General features: G+C 39.1%; 1 protein-coding gene across 1 annotated transcript in view; it reads right to left on the bottom strand.

The window, feature by feature from the left end:
- The window catches only part of trim71 (tripartite motif containing 71, E3 ubiquitin protein ligase), a 38,833-nt gene extending 28,066 nt beyond the window's left edge, over positions 1–10,767 (bottom strand). The window contains exons 1-2 of the mRNA XM_030147835.1: positions 9,311–10,767; positions 8,928–9,277 (exon numbers count right to left, since the gene is read on the bottom strand). Of these exons, the coding sequence (XP_030003695.1) occupies positions 8,928–9,277; positions 9,311–9,704 (744 nt within the window). The 5' untranslated portion in view covers positions 9,705–10,767. The remainder of the gene's footprint in view (positions 1–8,927; positions 9,278–9,310) is intronic.
- Between the last annotated feature and the right edge of the window lie 5,782 nt (positions 10,768–16,549).

A 16,549-nucleotide genomic window follows, 5' to 3' on the forward strand; every position in this document is an offset into this window, starting at 1 on the left:
ACTGTAACTAATAATAAGATCATGGCTCTATGGTATATTATTAGACCAATCACATGCCGTTGTAATCCTACAACTGATCAACTTTTCTGTCATGACAAAGGCAAACAGGATTAACCCAAGTACAGTAAATAGACAGCATTAGTTCTCTCCTCCTTTTCTCATTGTTTTTTTCCTGTTCTCCATCTCCTCACTTCTCTTGTGGTTATTTTTCCTTCCTCCTCTGCCGCCCCGCCTCTCCAGTGGCAAACCCTGTTGGCGTGTTGCCACGGACACAACACACACATACGGACATGCCTGCCGATGTTTTGAAACTCAGCCAGATACAACATGGGGGGGCGGTGGCCGTGAGCCAGCAGTCTGATTGGACGGGCTTTGCAGCGGAGAAGGAAAACAAACCACAGTCAGCTGGCCTCCTTACCCTACAAGCATGTGACTGAGTGTTGTGTGCTTAATACTAAGGTGGTAAAAAAAAAAAAAAAAAAAAAACGGGGAGGAAAGGAAGTGAAAAGGGAGGGAGCTGTGGGGGCAGATGCATATCAAGGTAAAGAGGGAAAAAAAGAGTTCAACAACAATGAGAAGGTGAAAAAGATAGAGGGAGAAACGTGAGATGGAGTTCAGGCTTAACAGCAAACAAGGGGTGAAATGGAGAAGCTGTGTGAATGAAATGTGGAGCAGCTGGGATGTAACAAATACACACAACCATGTACAGTGAGCACCTATTATTAGTTAATGTGACTTAAGAGGGCATAATAATCAACACACATACTTAATGGCCATCATTCATTACTGCTCCTTCTCCTTGAAGCACAACCTATGGAAAACACTCCGTTTATTCCATGTCTTCATCTGGCATCAAAAAGACCATGACAAACAAATGTTCCCCCAATGTCAATGGTTTGGTAACAGCAGGAAAATATAAAAAAGTAAAAACTGAACTAAAGGCAGTGAATTCCTGAAAGTGAAAACCAAACTGAAAGACAAAACACTAACCAAAATTCTTAAAACCTTTTATAACTATCATAAGACTAATTTAACTACTACTTTATATTTAAGGTTTTGTGAATACAATAATATGAGCAAACATCTGCTTTGTGTTTTTCTTCATGAATTTCAAACAGATGTGTATTTTGTTACTTTATGCAGTTTGTGAAATAAATAAATAACTTCTGACCCAAATAAAAGACTCAAATGAATGTAAATTTGAAAATTATAATAACCCTGCTGCAATCTAGCGTAGTCTTTGTTTAATATTGTAGAAACACTTAGAAAGGACAAATCACAGCTGGAAGCTGTGGAGCGTCTCCCAAAAAAGCTTTAAGCTTTCATGCAAAATGTGTTAACAGCACAATCCAGTTGAGCGAGGTCAAATAATGGCCAATTAAAAGCCCATTTGTGCCCAGCCACTGGGTAGTAAGTGGCAGCGTGCAGCTTTTGAATGTGCTTTAAATCCTGTTGTCAAAGAAAATGTGATAAATGCCTTCCTCTCTATCCATTAAATTTATATGGCCCAAAGTCCTCAAAATGCACATCAAAGCTAGGACACACACACTCACACACACTCCCCCTTAGTCTACATGAAACACATTCACAACACACAGGAAACAGGGAATGCTCTCTAATTATTGGGCACATGTTGTGCATTAAAACCCTGGAAGTCCAACTTCATATAATCCAACTCTGCTGGCTGTGTGGAAACACACACGCACTAAAATCCTCTTCAGAGGATAACTACCTGCAGATGGGAGATGCTCTTGCAAGGGAAAATGCTGCTGCCTCACACTCACACCGATACTTCCAGGGGTCATGAAATGTAATCACTTGCCCCTCAACAGCAACAGCTGCTAAATCATGTTGAGGTGACTTTTCTGCTTCCATAATGTCCATTGTCTCTGACACAGAGCAGACAGAGAGAGCTGATGAGAAAGGCAGGAGCCAACAGAGGAAATACCCAGAGTGTGTGTGAGAGAGGGAGAAGGGGAAAAGAGAACCCAGGAGGTATAAACTCAAGTTACAGGAATTCCTTTGGCCTTGTATCAGCGTCAGTGTTGGGTTAGGTTTCCTTACAAACATTCCCTGCTTGAGCTCCAGAGAGGGGGAGACACAAAGCCAGGCCAGCATATGTTTTTACTGATAGCTTCCCCCCTTACAACTAGATAATGGAATGGTGAAATTACACAAAAAAGTTAAAAGGACAGAAATAAATAAGACCCAAGAGCAGAATTTAGTACTTGAGTTGAAGCGGTAAGTTAATAAGGGATGCAAAGGTTTCATTGATCCAGTTAGAGGTTTCTCTTCTTTTGTTTGTGCAAACAAATGACATAAAATTATAAAGGTGAATATGAACGCATTTATAGAGTAAATGTGGAGATGGGAGATTAACATTTCTTTTGGATATTTGAGTATTATTCTGTATTTTGTCATGGTTTAGTTTTGTCCTGTCTCTTAATTTTTCTTCCTTTTTATGCTGATATTTCCCTTCATCTGAATACATATAATTTTAAAGGATCCACACGATCCCTCTGTGCACTTCTGATATTTGCTTCAGTGCTATGTATTCTACACAAAGTCTGTGTCAGAGATGTCAACTTAGTTAATACACATATTTAAACAAAAGGTGTGGAAAAGAACAATAATATCCCATGACCATTTACCCATTTCCAAACACATACATATAATGAAATATACTTAATAATTCACCCTGATTGCAAGTATAACTTACAGTGCACTGTTTAAAAGTAAATACTCCTTTAGATCATGGATAGTGTAAATTACAGTTATTTATTTAAATAACTGAAGTTCTATTAAATAAATATTACTGCTCCAACGGGGCTGTTATTCTTTTTGCTCAGGTGCATGTACACCTTTGATTTTGAGTAACAGAGAAAATATAATGCAATGTGTGACAAACTAGATTTCCTAGACCTCCCACTGCAAAGAAAACCCATTGTCTTCCTTATTTTATTTAAACCAAAATGCGTTTTTGCGAGACGTCAAACTGATTAGTTCAACTTCACCTCGTCCTCATAGCATGATGCATTTTAGTTGTTCATTGCCCAGCAACCGCTCGCTATTCCACTGCCCCAGTAACCCCCACCTCTAACATTTAAAGGCGACTATCTGTGTCTGTGTGTGTGTGTTTTGCCGAGGCATGAGCGTGCTCGTCGAGCCTCATTGTCATGGTGACAACAATTTAATCTGAGGCATAGAGTGACATTTTGTGGGATTATCATATCATTAGCAGTCCCTCGGCCATGGCGGTGGATGTATTTGGATGTTGGAGGGTGACATCACAGCGAGACGAGGGCACTCCTTTGGTGTAATCCAATTTTCCATTTCCACTCCACACACAGCGTGGGACCCTCACTGACTGCCAGCGCTTCACATGAGTAACAGATGATATTTATGCTGTTTAAGTAGGCCAGCACATTCATTCATGTGTGTCACATGTGCATAACCTACATATTCTTATCATTGTGTTGTCGACTCCCTTTGCAGCCCAAAGTCTTATCTTACAACTGAAAGCATCAACAGTAACATGGATGCTTTGTTTCTGGTTCTTTCTCATTTCTGATCCTTTGAGGCCTTCAGGTGAAATGCAGACACCAAATATGGGTCACTTTTAATTCACTGATGGTGAAAGACTGGCCTAAAAGAAATTAATATTCACTTTACAAGCTGCTTTAAGACAAAAAAATTGTTTCTTCTTCATTACTTCTTCATTCTGTTCAGTTTATATTAAAGGATTCTTCATGCATTTTTATGATGATTTTATGATGACGGAATTGGTGCTCATTCAAAGATATGAGGGCCAAAAAGACATTAAACAGTTAATTTTTATAACCATATAAATTATATAGATATAAAAACATTCCACTGGCACAAGAGGTGGAATGAATAAGAACAGAAATCAAATATACAAAATGTATGGCATTTGTTAAATTGATTTTAAAAATATTTTTACTGGCACAGAATTTTGCACTCTGTGCACCCCTAACTGAATCCAAATCAAATCAAAAAAGGAAACCAAAACTGATTTAAATGCAATTGTATTTCATTTTAATTCATGTTGTGTTGGTCACTGTAGCTTTTATTTAGTTGTCTTTTTGACAACACATTTTTATTTCAACAAACTAAAAGATTTTTTCCACTGCTGGCTTCTCATTTTAGCAATCACCAATTATTCCAGGAGACATGACAAAAGTCATTGTAACATGTAATTCCATACGGACTCTTGCTTTTACTAGGAAAAATGTAAATCTTAAAATTAGAGCAGCAACAAATGGTCATTTAGTCCATTAGTGACCAATTAAATTAATGTGAGCAGCTATTTCAGTTTCTGTTCACTGGTAATATAAAGGAAAAAGAATGTGAAGTGTTTACTATAGCTGGCTTGGTTCACTGATATTTCAAAACAGAAATGATTAAATATGTCCCATTAAATGTGAAATAATCAGCAGATAGATGGACAATTATCATTGCGGTGACAGAAAAGCTGTGAAACAGTTTTTACAGTGCCTAAGGCTGGTGTTGGCTCACGATGCTTCGATGTGAACTCTGTGATTCAGAGGTCATCACTCAGACCTCATTAGAATCAACACTGCCAGACTTGAATATCATGAAGAGGGCATTTCAACCTACCAGACTTAGCTTCATCTGCGATTAAAAATCCTGTTTTCAAAGTAAACGCTATGGCTCGTCACAACAGAAAATAAACAAATGGAGCTAAAATATTCTCTTTTTGCTCACCGGTATTTAATTCATAACCCCCTTTCATCAGAAAAAGAAAATATTCATTACCTTGATAACACACAATAAATACTGTGTAGGTGTTTACGCAATGAACAGTTGCCATCATCACCACCAGTCTCTTGCAGTAGGAGAAAGTCCTCCACAGGCTTGCGTAACACAGCAGAGGGGACCGATCCCAGCCCCACCAAACAATTCACACTGCACTGACTTATCTTCTCTGGATGACAGAACAGACATGACAAACCTACTCCAAGAACCAGCAAAAACAGAAAATCGCAGCAGTTACTTATAGCTTATGGCTGAGTGAGGGCCCTTTAAACCTAGAATTCATCTTGTCTGAATAAGTTGCAGTGTTTTCCTCTTTAGTACACAAAGAAAAACTGAAACATATTCCTGCAAATGACATTTACTCTGCTTATTGGCTAACTGTCTTTGTAACAAAGAGTAAGATAGGAAGGTCCTGACTTCAACTGCCATTTAGCAGTTGGGTCAAATTGAGGTCGGATCACATTCCCCCGACAAATGAGACACTCCAGAGTTTGTTTGGGATTGGATCAAGATCTGAGTCCTCTCAAAAGAGTTAGGGTGTGGACATTTTGGTCCACACCTGAGGGCAATTACTGCATTCACACCTGCCTGAATGAACTGCACCATGGGAGAAAAGTGAGCCTGAATCTGATTTCGCCACACTAAAAAACTACAGGTGTGAGGACAGCTAGCATTCTGCAGCTGTATAAGCCATGTTACCAAAAAAAAGAACTACACTGCAAAAACTTTAAGACACAGATGAAGATGTATAGAAATGCATGGTATGAACATTGCAGTGAATAAGCCCTGAGCCATCTAGTTATCAGCTACCCTCTGATTAGTTTGCTGTCAGTTTGGTGGCAACCGCTAAGTTAGTTTATCACAAGTAGGGATGTGCACAAATAATTGAGTACTGAAAACAGTGAGCAGCTGACATTAGGGCTGCACAATATTGGCAAAACTTGCAATATGGGTGTGCAGCACTGCAATAACCATAATATTGCAATATTTCTCATTCATCTAAAGAAATATCAATTTCATCTACTAAGAAAAATGTTCCTTAACAATGTTAAAATGAACCAATTGTTTTGTAGGCTGACTCAATTGTTTATAATTTAAGACAAAATACTGTATTACTACAATCAATTACACAATTCTGTCCAAGAACCTGGTGATGCTGCTACCATAGACCTTCAGACACAAACATAGTCAAATATTTTGTCATTTTATTCACATATAACTGTGTAAATGACATGGATGTATTTCATAATAACAAAAGTGCCAGAGTACGAGCTTTAACAAAACAATATTCTATTGCTTTCCTGGTTTGGTAAATACTGCACATAAAAAGAAAATCTTTTAATGTATGCAATTGTTCAGGCCTTGCCCGAAGTTGTGCTCTGAAAATATTCATATCTTTTCAACATTAATAACACATAAACTTGCATTCAACCAGCAGCTGTAGCATTACTTCAGTTTTTTTGCCAGAAAAATTTGCACGTTAGAGTGATAGAGAAAACCACTCTGGTACCCAATGGCATGTGTAAAATAGAAAGTTAATGAAGAAAAAAAAAAAAAATTAATTATTGCACGTCCTTGCAATATGAACATTGGACACTCTGTTATCACAATAATATGACTTCGATATATTGTTCAGCCCTAGTTGACAAATTTTTCATAAAGCGTTGGAGTGAGATCTTACAGAGACATTAAACTAAAATTTATGTCCAAATGCTGCACATATTCTTAAAGTGTTGTAAGAATTAAATAGTATAATTGTAGTTCAATCACTCCTTGGTTGGTCAGGTTTTTTTTACAATTTCCATTTTGCTGTAGGTGTACAGCATGTGTTACAGATGATGCTCCAACTAATCAACTTAAAGTGGCTTGCTCATTTGACCTCAACAAACAACATTGTACTACTGAACAATGCTACTACAGATTTTCCTCATAATGTTAGGCCTAATTTTTACGTCCCCTTATAGAAGCTCTATTTGCAGGAAAACCCTCTGTTGTGTTTTCCATTAACTAGGTCAGATAACTAGATGACAAAAATATCTGGTTGGAGTCTCAGCCTTTTCCCATTGTTTACAAAACTAAGACAATATGAACTTTGGGAGGTTAAAACAACAGCGCCCACACCCATGGTGCATTGAAATTCAAGGAAATGCCAAGTTTCTGAATCAACCAGAAGGTTCAGAGATGAGCTCAAAGTCTCTCTAAATCTCTAACTAAGCAGGTTATGTATTTAGTAAATATAATTAGGATACCTTAACTAGGGTTTAACACAACCAAAAAGGGTAAATAAAGATTTCGACCTGACAAAAAGACCAGAACTGGACTTTTTAATTAGTGTAACTCAGTAGGTGAAGACCCTCCGCATCTCATCATATGGAGCTAGTTGACGGACAATGACTTGGCTGGCTCGGTGCTCACAGGTAAAGAAAGACAAGCCTTCTCCTGTGTCATTCCCTCCCCCAGGGCTGGGGCACACCGACTGAGTGAGTGAGGGAGGCATTACTGGAAGATGAATCTCTTACTGGAAAACTGAACCCTCTATTTACTGGCAACGGAGGGGGTTGTGTGGAAGGGTGTGGGCCACTAAAAAACTAAATTGGAAATCTGAACTGGGCTTTGATGACTGCGAACTTAATTAATGTTTCACAAAATGTGAACAGAGTTACTTATTTATTGCAATTCACATTCACATTCACACTCCTTGGGTGCCAACAAAGGGGGCTGATTTTTTTTTGCAGATTACTCCAGGAATATTATTGAACCTGAGTCAACCTTTGCCAAAATGCAACACAACACCATACAGTGGGGGACAAGTGCACACTGTGATAAATTACTTGGCAATATAAAAGTGCACGCTGTGATATTTCCCAGAATTCCAAGATGTTGCCTTGTGGTTTTTTCACATCTGTCTTTTATGGTACTACTACACTGCTGCTTAATGTGATTGAAACATAATCTCAGTGTTGTAAAAGCACTGTGGCCATTTTGTAATCAATGCACATTTACTGGCTTTTCTTACCACTTCAGTATTAATTTAATCCCTGGTATTGATTGTCGACTAGTCATTGTGGGTAATTCTAAGAAATAAAAAGTCAAAACTCTCAAACTCCAGCCTCTTACATTTGAGAACTTTGGTTTCTTACCACATCTTTAAGTGGAGACTATATATTTACATTGTAGACCATAGAAGACATATGAGGAGGTCATCTTGGGCTTAGGGAAACAATGTTCTAAGCCAAGTTATGATGAATAATGAATCAAGTAATCAAGAAAAAAAACAAATGTATAATTGACAATGAAAATAAACTTAGTTGCAGCCATAGATTTCTGCTTGAAACAAAAGGTAAAGAAGACTTTCTTCATACTCTAGTGGCCAGGCAGTGTATTCTCCAGCAGCATGGGAAATACTGAAAGTCCTCAACAAAAACCAGAAGTGGTAAAGAAAAATGACATTCCAAGACCCCCTACTAAATGCTATTTGTTATTCTTCCTGACTGCATGACTAAACCAAGAAAAAAGTTGGTTTCCTGTTTTACAGGCCTTTGTAGTTTTCCCAACCCAGATCCCATGGTCAAAAAAAGAGGATGAAAAAAAAAAAAAAAAAAACAGAAAGAACTTTGGGCCCCGAGTTCCAACTTGTCTTTCCCATTATCAGTGAAAAGCTAGATCTCCACAATCCCTCCATGGATAGGACCTCTAACAGTCATAGAAACATGTGTGGAGTTACTACTGGGGCCTCTCTCTGGCCTGAATGAATGGTGTGGTACAGATTAACCAGACTCTGCATGCGTCTATGCATATAAGTGTGTGTGCTGGATTGGTGTGTGTAAATCCAGCTCAGCACGCGTGCCTGTTTGTCTCCAGGGAACTAGGTGAAGAGCCACTCAGCTCCCTTTGAACTTTAGGCCATATGGCCACCAGTATGGTTCCATACAGCATGCCTAATGCTCTTATACTATAAGATTGTGTTGGTCTGCATTTGTGTTGTTTTTAGAGCCCCTGGATGCAAAGACTTCTCAAACAGCCTCAAAAGTACACCAATAATTTGTGTGGCATGCATGCATTTTCATCTGCACATTTGTAACTGACTTGAATGGCCATTTACAGCCGTTAGTTGTGTTTTTGTTGCTCACCTCATTGTCATGGTGCTGGCAAAAGCTCATGCGATCCTGGAACAGGGACAGCAGGGCGAAGTTGTTCTGCAGCGACTGGGCGAGAGATACAGCCACCCCTGGCTGGCCTGGGTTAGTGTTAGCGTTGATCCGTCCCAGGTGGAGGTTCTCCCCCAGGCGCTCAATGAAGTGGTCCTTGGTCAACCGCACTCTATGGTGTGCCCGCACACAGTTGTCACACAGATACTCCTGGCAGTCAAGGCAGTGGGATGTGGCTGGGTTCTCCTCATCACAAGAGCTGCACTGAGGCTCTCCTAGGTGGTGCGGGTGCAGTAGGCCCCCATGGGGGTGTTGGAAGCCTGAGGAGCCTCCTCCTCCTCCTCCTCCACCACCACCACCACCACCACCACCACCTAAGCCTCCCCTGTGATGGTGGTGTCCGTTCTTGTTCTGGATCTGCTCTTCGGAGCTCACCACCACATCCAGCAAGTTGCTGAAGAGGAAGTTGGAGGAAGGCAGGGAGTCCACGCCGGCCTCAGAGATGGACACTTTCTGATCGCAGGTGGGGCACCGCAGCTTCAGCGGGTCCCCCGGGCTCCGCTGACCCTCTAGGCACTGCCTGCAGAAGGCATGGAGGCAGGGGAGGACGTGGAGCCTTCTGGTGGTCTGGCTGGAGGAGGACGAGGTATGTGAAGAAGACGAAGAGGTAGAAGAACTAGAAGAAATAGGTGCAGAGGAGCCACACAGCTCCTTGCAGAGTGGGCACGTCTGCAGGTCCGAGTCTGGAAAAGAAGCCATTATCGGCGGTTCTGAAACACAGGCTCAGTTTATAACATCAATGTGTCTGAGGTAATAATGTGAGGACACATCGATCCGTTGTGTCGTTTAGAAAATAATCTGGTGTTTGAGGTAGATTCATGAGGTATTTAAGTAAGTTCAACAGTGAAAACGGCGCTCATTCATATACAAAGATTTTCTGTTTTCTATAACTGACCAGTTCATCTGTTATTTAAAGATACTTTCTGACATTAATCTTAAAAATAGTCAGGCTGAGACCATAAGGCGTTAGAGGAAAAAGCATCCGTGTCATTCTTTCTAATAACTCGGTGACTACAGGCGGTGTTGGCGGTTTAGTGGAGCTCATAAAACCAAGCAGGATTTGGAGTGACACTGGCTCGGCGTGGAAGTACAGGAGGCTTCGACTCTCCTCCCCCACCGACTCGTCAACATGACTCCGGGGCTCCGCGCTTCGGGAAGGTTCCGACGAGTGCCGCTAATTCATCCTCCAGCTCCGGGCTCTGCTCTTCGATCCCGCGTCGCGTCGTCGTGCGTTTGGTGTCTAGTCCACCATCGGGGCCCGTGCAGGCGGCGTCAGGCGCAGCCAAAGGTCGACGGTTGGTGGTGGTGGCGGTGGTGGTGGTGCTTGCAGCGCGAGCCTCGGACCGCGAGCTCGTAAATTATTCATCAAAGCAGAGATCTCATCGTGGGCAGCGGGTCACGGAGGCGTCCCAGACTAACACGGAGAGACTCGGGTGAAGCTTGAACACCAGACAGGACGTCTACACGGAGTCTGTAGGTAAATTCATCAGAGCAGCTCGTGAAGAGGCCGCCTCCAGCTCTCCTTCCCCCCGTCGGTGTGTCGGCTGCTCCCCCTCTCTGGCTCTCTACGTGGAGGAATGCGCAGGGTTTTTTTCGTCTGGGAGCGTGGACGAACCTGAGCATGCGAAGGTGAGGAAAACGTCCAGCGTCCAGATCTCCGGCTCTTAGTGTTTAGTTGTGGCCGTGTTTACTCCGAACAAATTAAACCTAGACGGGAGACGTACTCTCACGGGCCCGCGGTGCTCCGGTTGCAGCCCCTCGAGCAGCTCCTGTCCGACTGAGTAAAAATGGACCCACTTCCGCCGAGGGGAGGAGCGGTGGGTGTGCACTAAATGCGCGTTCACGATGTGAATGGGGAGCGTGGACTGGTGCGCGAGGTGCAGAGATTTTTTTTTCTTAATATTATAACATTTGTTCGTATGTGCCAAGTGGATCAAATTAACCACCAGAAACTAAAATCATCTACTGATCTACAGTGAATACAAATAAAATAATTCAGGTTAAATATATTAACTCGGCATTTCATGACCATCAGATATGACCCATTTGGACATTCAGACTCCCCATAGTGAACCTGGAAACATCTTTATCAATTCATTTAATTCAGTTCAATAATTGTCATTGTCATAACAACACAGTTATGAGACATCTTTTGAACATCTTTATATCAAACCAAAACTATTTACGAGTGCAAAAAGTGCCATCCTAAATATTAAAAATGTCGAAAATATGTACTGAGTGCTATTTAGCACAACAAAACAACAATAATACCCGTTGCAGGCATAGTTGTTTAAGTGATGAGTGCTCCGTATCTGTTGTATACTACTCTCTTAGTATACAAAAAAAAAAAAAATAAAAAAAAAAAAAATCAAAGCAGTGTAATATTCAAGTCCCATCCTCTGTGTGCAGTAAAGAATGAATTAATTAATAACTAATTTTCAACTTTGCACACTTGCTATTATCAGCTCTTAAAAAATTACATGCATTAATACCAAAATTTAAATATTCCACAAGTAACAGTTCTACCAAATAGATATTGCAATACTGGCCTTTAAGATATAGTGGAGTAGAAGAATAAAACACTCTCTGAATTAGCTTTTGTCAATTTAGATAGATACTTTGTCATTGTACTGATAAACAAAACAACAAATCTTAGCTCAGCAGCATCCTAATATTGTATACTACTACTACTACTACTACTACTAATAATAATAATAATAATAATAATAATAATAATAATAGTAAAAGTGTTAAAAAAAAAAAAAAAGGTTTCCTAAAATCAATGATTGCCTTTAAAATTCTTAATAAAAAGCAGTCATAAAAATAGTTTCAAGAAGAGAGAACATTACAGTGATAGAGTCTACGGTTTGCTTTGTCAAGCTTGTAGATGTAACAAACAGGTTTCACAACACAAGAGTTCATTGTAAGCACTCTAGATCTGCTACCTGTCTATTCCCAATCCCACTCTCAAGCTTTTAATTATATTTGATCTCTTTTTTTTCCTTTTTTGTCACTGTCAATTCTTGTTTGTAAAAATTAGCCTCCAGTCAAAATCCAATGTAATTGTTTAACCAGACTGTAGGAAATTAAATGAAACTGGATAAAACCCTAAGTGATTAATTTAATTCAATTTTCCCTCATGGTATCACCTTACATAGAGTTATGTATGATTGATGTTCATGTGATATACTGAGCCCCAGCTGTCCACATAGTGTACTAAGACTCACTTTGTCTTGTAAATATTACTTCTATTAAATCATATTTTGTTGGACCCCAGCAAAATTAGCATTAAATATGGGTATTGTACAGTGTTACATTAGTTGTTTGACCCATACTATCAGCATTAACTATTAGCATCAGCAGTTTAGAAGGAAAAAAACCCTAATCACAAATTCAGCTTGGTTAAAGTAATGAAGAATCAAAAAAGCAATAAGTTAGCTGTAGAAAATATGTATATTAGGCAACAAAAATGCAATTTGTGAGTTTAGGAGTATTTTTGCAGTCCAGAAATGTGGAGGGGTTTTTTTTTTTTTTTTTCTGTCTGAAAAGGAGCAGATAGATCTCAGGAATTAGCCATCATCTATAATATCTAAACATTAGTGTACTGTGTTATCCACAGTGTAAATGCCCTCTAACATCTTCACACTCAAGTTGACATTTGGAAGCTAGTGAAGCTGAGGTATTAAAAGACAGGTCAAAATCATGAGTTTAGGTTATAGTGCGACCACATGAATCAGCTTAATTATGACATATAGGCCACAAATGTTACTCCATGCATCTTAGGGTTAAAGGAAAGAACAACACTAGCTTGGACAAAGTGGAGACCGTATGTTGATTTACAGCAACCTCGCAAAGTGATCAAAGTGACTGGAAGCAGATAAAGGGATGAATGGCTTGCAAACATGCTAAAGGTTATGCTGATATGTCAAAGTGGGACAACATTTCTCCCAGTGGAATAGCTGAGGCTTTCATAAATACTGTGCAGACAACACAGCTGACAGTTCAGTGTGACTGTGACTACAGAAGCATGAGAAAGAGTTTTCTCATTTACTGTAGAACAGCAAAGAGAAGCGGTATCAGCCCCCTGAGCTGAAGGAAGGTTACTGACAGCCTCAAGAGATTTTGGGCATATTAGAGGTTTGGGGTCTGGTGGAAGGAGGAACAGCGCCCTGAGGGGAAAGACATCACACAAACACTTCTGTGTTTGGACTGTCTATGTCCTGGGTTGACACACACACTTGGGTGCCTGTTGGCCCAATGTGGCAATTTTCCATGTTTACAGCAGATCATCTGACTGGATAGTATGGGCCTCCTTCAGTTATCTCAAAACCATCTGATGCATCCAGACCATGTGAAACAGAGTGCACTTATTTGTCAGAATATTTGACAGGTTACTTTCTTTAAACATCTGAGAAGAACTATAATGAAAAAGTGTGAGGTTATAAGTAAACATGTAGTTAAACTGTTGTACTTTCATTGCTTTAGCCTCCAGACAGAACTGTTCTAGTTCAGCTGTTTAGACCCGCAACTATGTCCATTTTCAACATAAAACTTCCATCATATTTCTTAACATGTAGAGACATAATTAGGCTATAAAATCTTCCTTTTTAAATATTCATACATTCAAATAGTCCTATTTACACCATAGAGCAATACTGTCCCCTGGTGGTTGAACTGCACCACTGTAGGCCCGAGTACATTGGTCTACAAGTAAAACATCTCCAGAGTAAAACCAGTGGAACTTTACCAAGTTTGACTTACTAATAAAGAAAAATTAAGTCAAAATGCTGGTTGGTTATAGTTTGTATGATACAGGTTTAGGTCAAAGTGTGAAATTCTGATAACTGAGAAAATGAATTTTGTTAATGTTTTAGAGCTACTGGATCTACTTCAATTCACATTACTATACATTCACTTTTCAGGTTCTTTCTCATGGGAGATTTATAAACCTACTGTATAAATGTACATAATCCAATTTTATTAAATTATGTAAGATTTAGTATATTAAATCTGAGGCAGATTTCTAAAAATAAAGAAATTGGATCAACAGAAAATACTTCTAATCTGCCTATCAACCCAATCTAAAATCATAATCCCTTGATTTTTATCTCAAACCTTTAGTTCATGTTGTTCAAAACATTTGGTATGCCGATAAAGTACACAAAATGTAATTGAAATTATTATAACCGATCAAATACAAAATTTTGCAAGTTTTGGAAATAGCCATCATGAAGTACTGAAAAAGCAACATTTGTCATAATTGTGACTTGTAAAAGTTTTGGGGTCTATGGCAAAAAAAAAAAAACCCAAAAAAACCACATGAAGTCTTTTAATATGGAAATAAGCTTTATTTAAATTAACAAAAACCCAATTTTCTGAGTAACATAAATTCATAACAATGAACGGTTACTATTCCAAGAACAGAGTAACAGAAGGTCAAGGATTGTTGGATCTAATGTCTACATAATCACAGGTTGAATCATTTCCAAAACTGCTCAATATCAAGCAGAATCTTATAGTTATTAACAGAAACTAATCAGTTCTACCCAACTCAAGTGTCAAAAAGCTGTGCTCTTCATGTGGTAGTAACTGCTCATTTCATCTACCATTTTACTCTTATGAAAACAAACTCAAAATGTCCACCTGTTTCTGATTAACGTATATTATTCTGTTTGTGTTTCTGTTATGTTATGGTCAAATGAAGGTGTGATTTTGTGGCCTGCTTTGGATTTCTGGTGATCCAAGTTTCTATGTCGGTCTTGTTGATCTAATCCAGTTTTACCTTGGGGGGAAAAAAGGGGCACAATAGACCCTAATACTGGTCAGTAAACAGATTCTTCAATGTATATATCCAGACTCTTAACTTTTGTTTGACCCCTTAATGACAAATACTGTGGTATCAGTGATTGCATTTATGACATATTCATACTGTTTTATGGTGTTGAATTAAAAAAGGCACATGTACATTTGAACTGGGATACAAAACAATATTTCTTCAATCAGCACACCACCATTAATCCAAGGAGCCTGAAAGCAAAGACTGGATCAGTATGTGGCTTAATGTCATCACCATGGACCAGAGTTTGTGTCCAGAACCTTTATTGTAAGTCTCCCAGTCAGAGGTCACTTAGAATCAATCCCCCCTTGTACAGTTAGTAAAGCCCTATTGATGGACAGAGTCCCAGTAATGAGATGGAAACAAATATCTTGAAGTACCTGCTGGTTTGCAAAAAGAATCACAGCAGGGGTTTGAAGAGATTTTCTGACTGGTAATGAAACGGCACAGAGGAAACCTTTTTGGGGCAAAACTACTGATTTATAAAGCCTTCATACAAAAATAAATGTAAGTCACATTGAGCCAGAAACTACTGAGGTTACATCAGTAACATAATGTTATCAAATACTAAACACTATTAAATATATACATATTCATCCACAGGTGTTACTTACAAATGAAGTAAAACAAACTGCAATATTTGTAATAACCCCACAAAAATAGGCGTAACTCAGAAAATACGAGTTAACTAAAAGAACTTCTGAAATCAAAGGACTAACAAAACAATATTTTAACATATTATAGAAGTGATTTTAACAAAAACAAGTCATTAGTTTTGACAGAGACAAATAGTGTAGAGCACTGGTGTTGGTCTTTGGAGGTGATTTTCTGCTTAATGGAGAAGATTCAACTGAAACAGTTTTTACAAACAAATGCACTCACTAGTTCTGATCCTGAATCCTGATACTGTTTTTTTTGTGTTTTTCTTTTTTTTTTTTTTTTTACCTGAGTCTGATGTTTGTGGGACAAAAACTGTATCAGGGCAAAGGAAGGCAAGGGTTTCCAGAAACTGTTGGGGGAAATAAAAACTTTGTCCACACCTCATTGGCCCATAGACTATTGTGGTGAAGCCACCGTCGGGCCGAGGACATGTCCAGTGTAAACACTTGCTCCTGTGAAGAGTTAACTGCTGTGTAGTGAATGATTAGTTTAGGTTGAGGGATACAAGCTGCAGAGAGGACTCGGCTGCCGGCAGAGAGATACTCACTCTCACAGCTTTTAGTCCTGGAGAAGAAAAAAGCAAGACCATTAGTAAACTGCATCCGATTTCAAATACAAATATGTCAGGGCTGATAGGTGGAAATTAATTTTTTACCACGGTGCACAAAGGCTTACTGATGTTCACTCCCACTTTGGACAAGAGGGGACAACTTAAAATGTATGATTCTTTACATTTTTCAAGGCACCACTTCAGTGTTGCTCATGACAATAGTCAATAATTTTCAGCATTTTAAACCTTTAAATGCCAGTTTGAATAAGTGATGCTGCTTGTTTTATTTTTTTTCAAATGTAATTAAAATTTTGTTTAAGAAAGATGTTTTCCATATAATAGTTGGTTGAGGGATGTGGCGTTGTTTTATATCAGAGGTTTGGGCATAAAGATTGTCACTAACACCGATTTCATTGCATTAGTATTTTTTATGTGAGATTTAAAAATATGATTTCAGTGCATGTCAATGAGGCTATTTTGCCATGTGGGTCCTGCACT

This window comes from Sphaeramia orbicularis, chromosome 11 (genome assembly GCF_902148855.1).
Source record: "Sphaeramia orbicularis chromosome 11, fSphaOr1.1, whole genome shotgun sequence".
NCBI lineage: Eukaryota > Metazoa > Chordata > Actinopteri > Kurtiformes > Apogonidae > Sphaeramia > Sphaeramia orbicularis.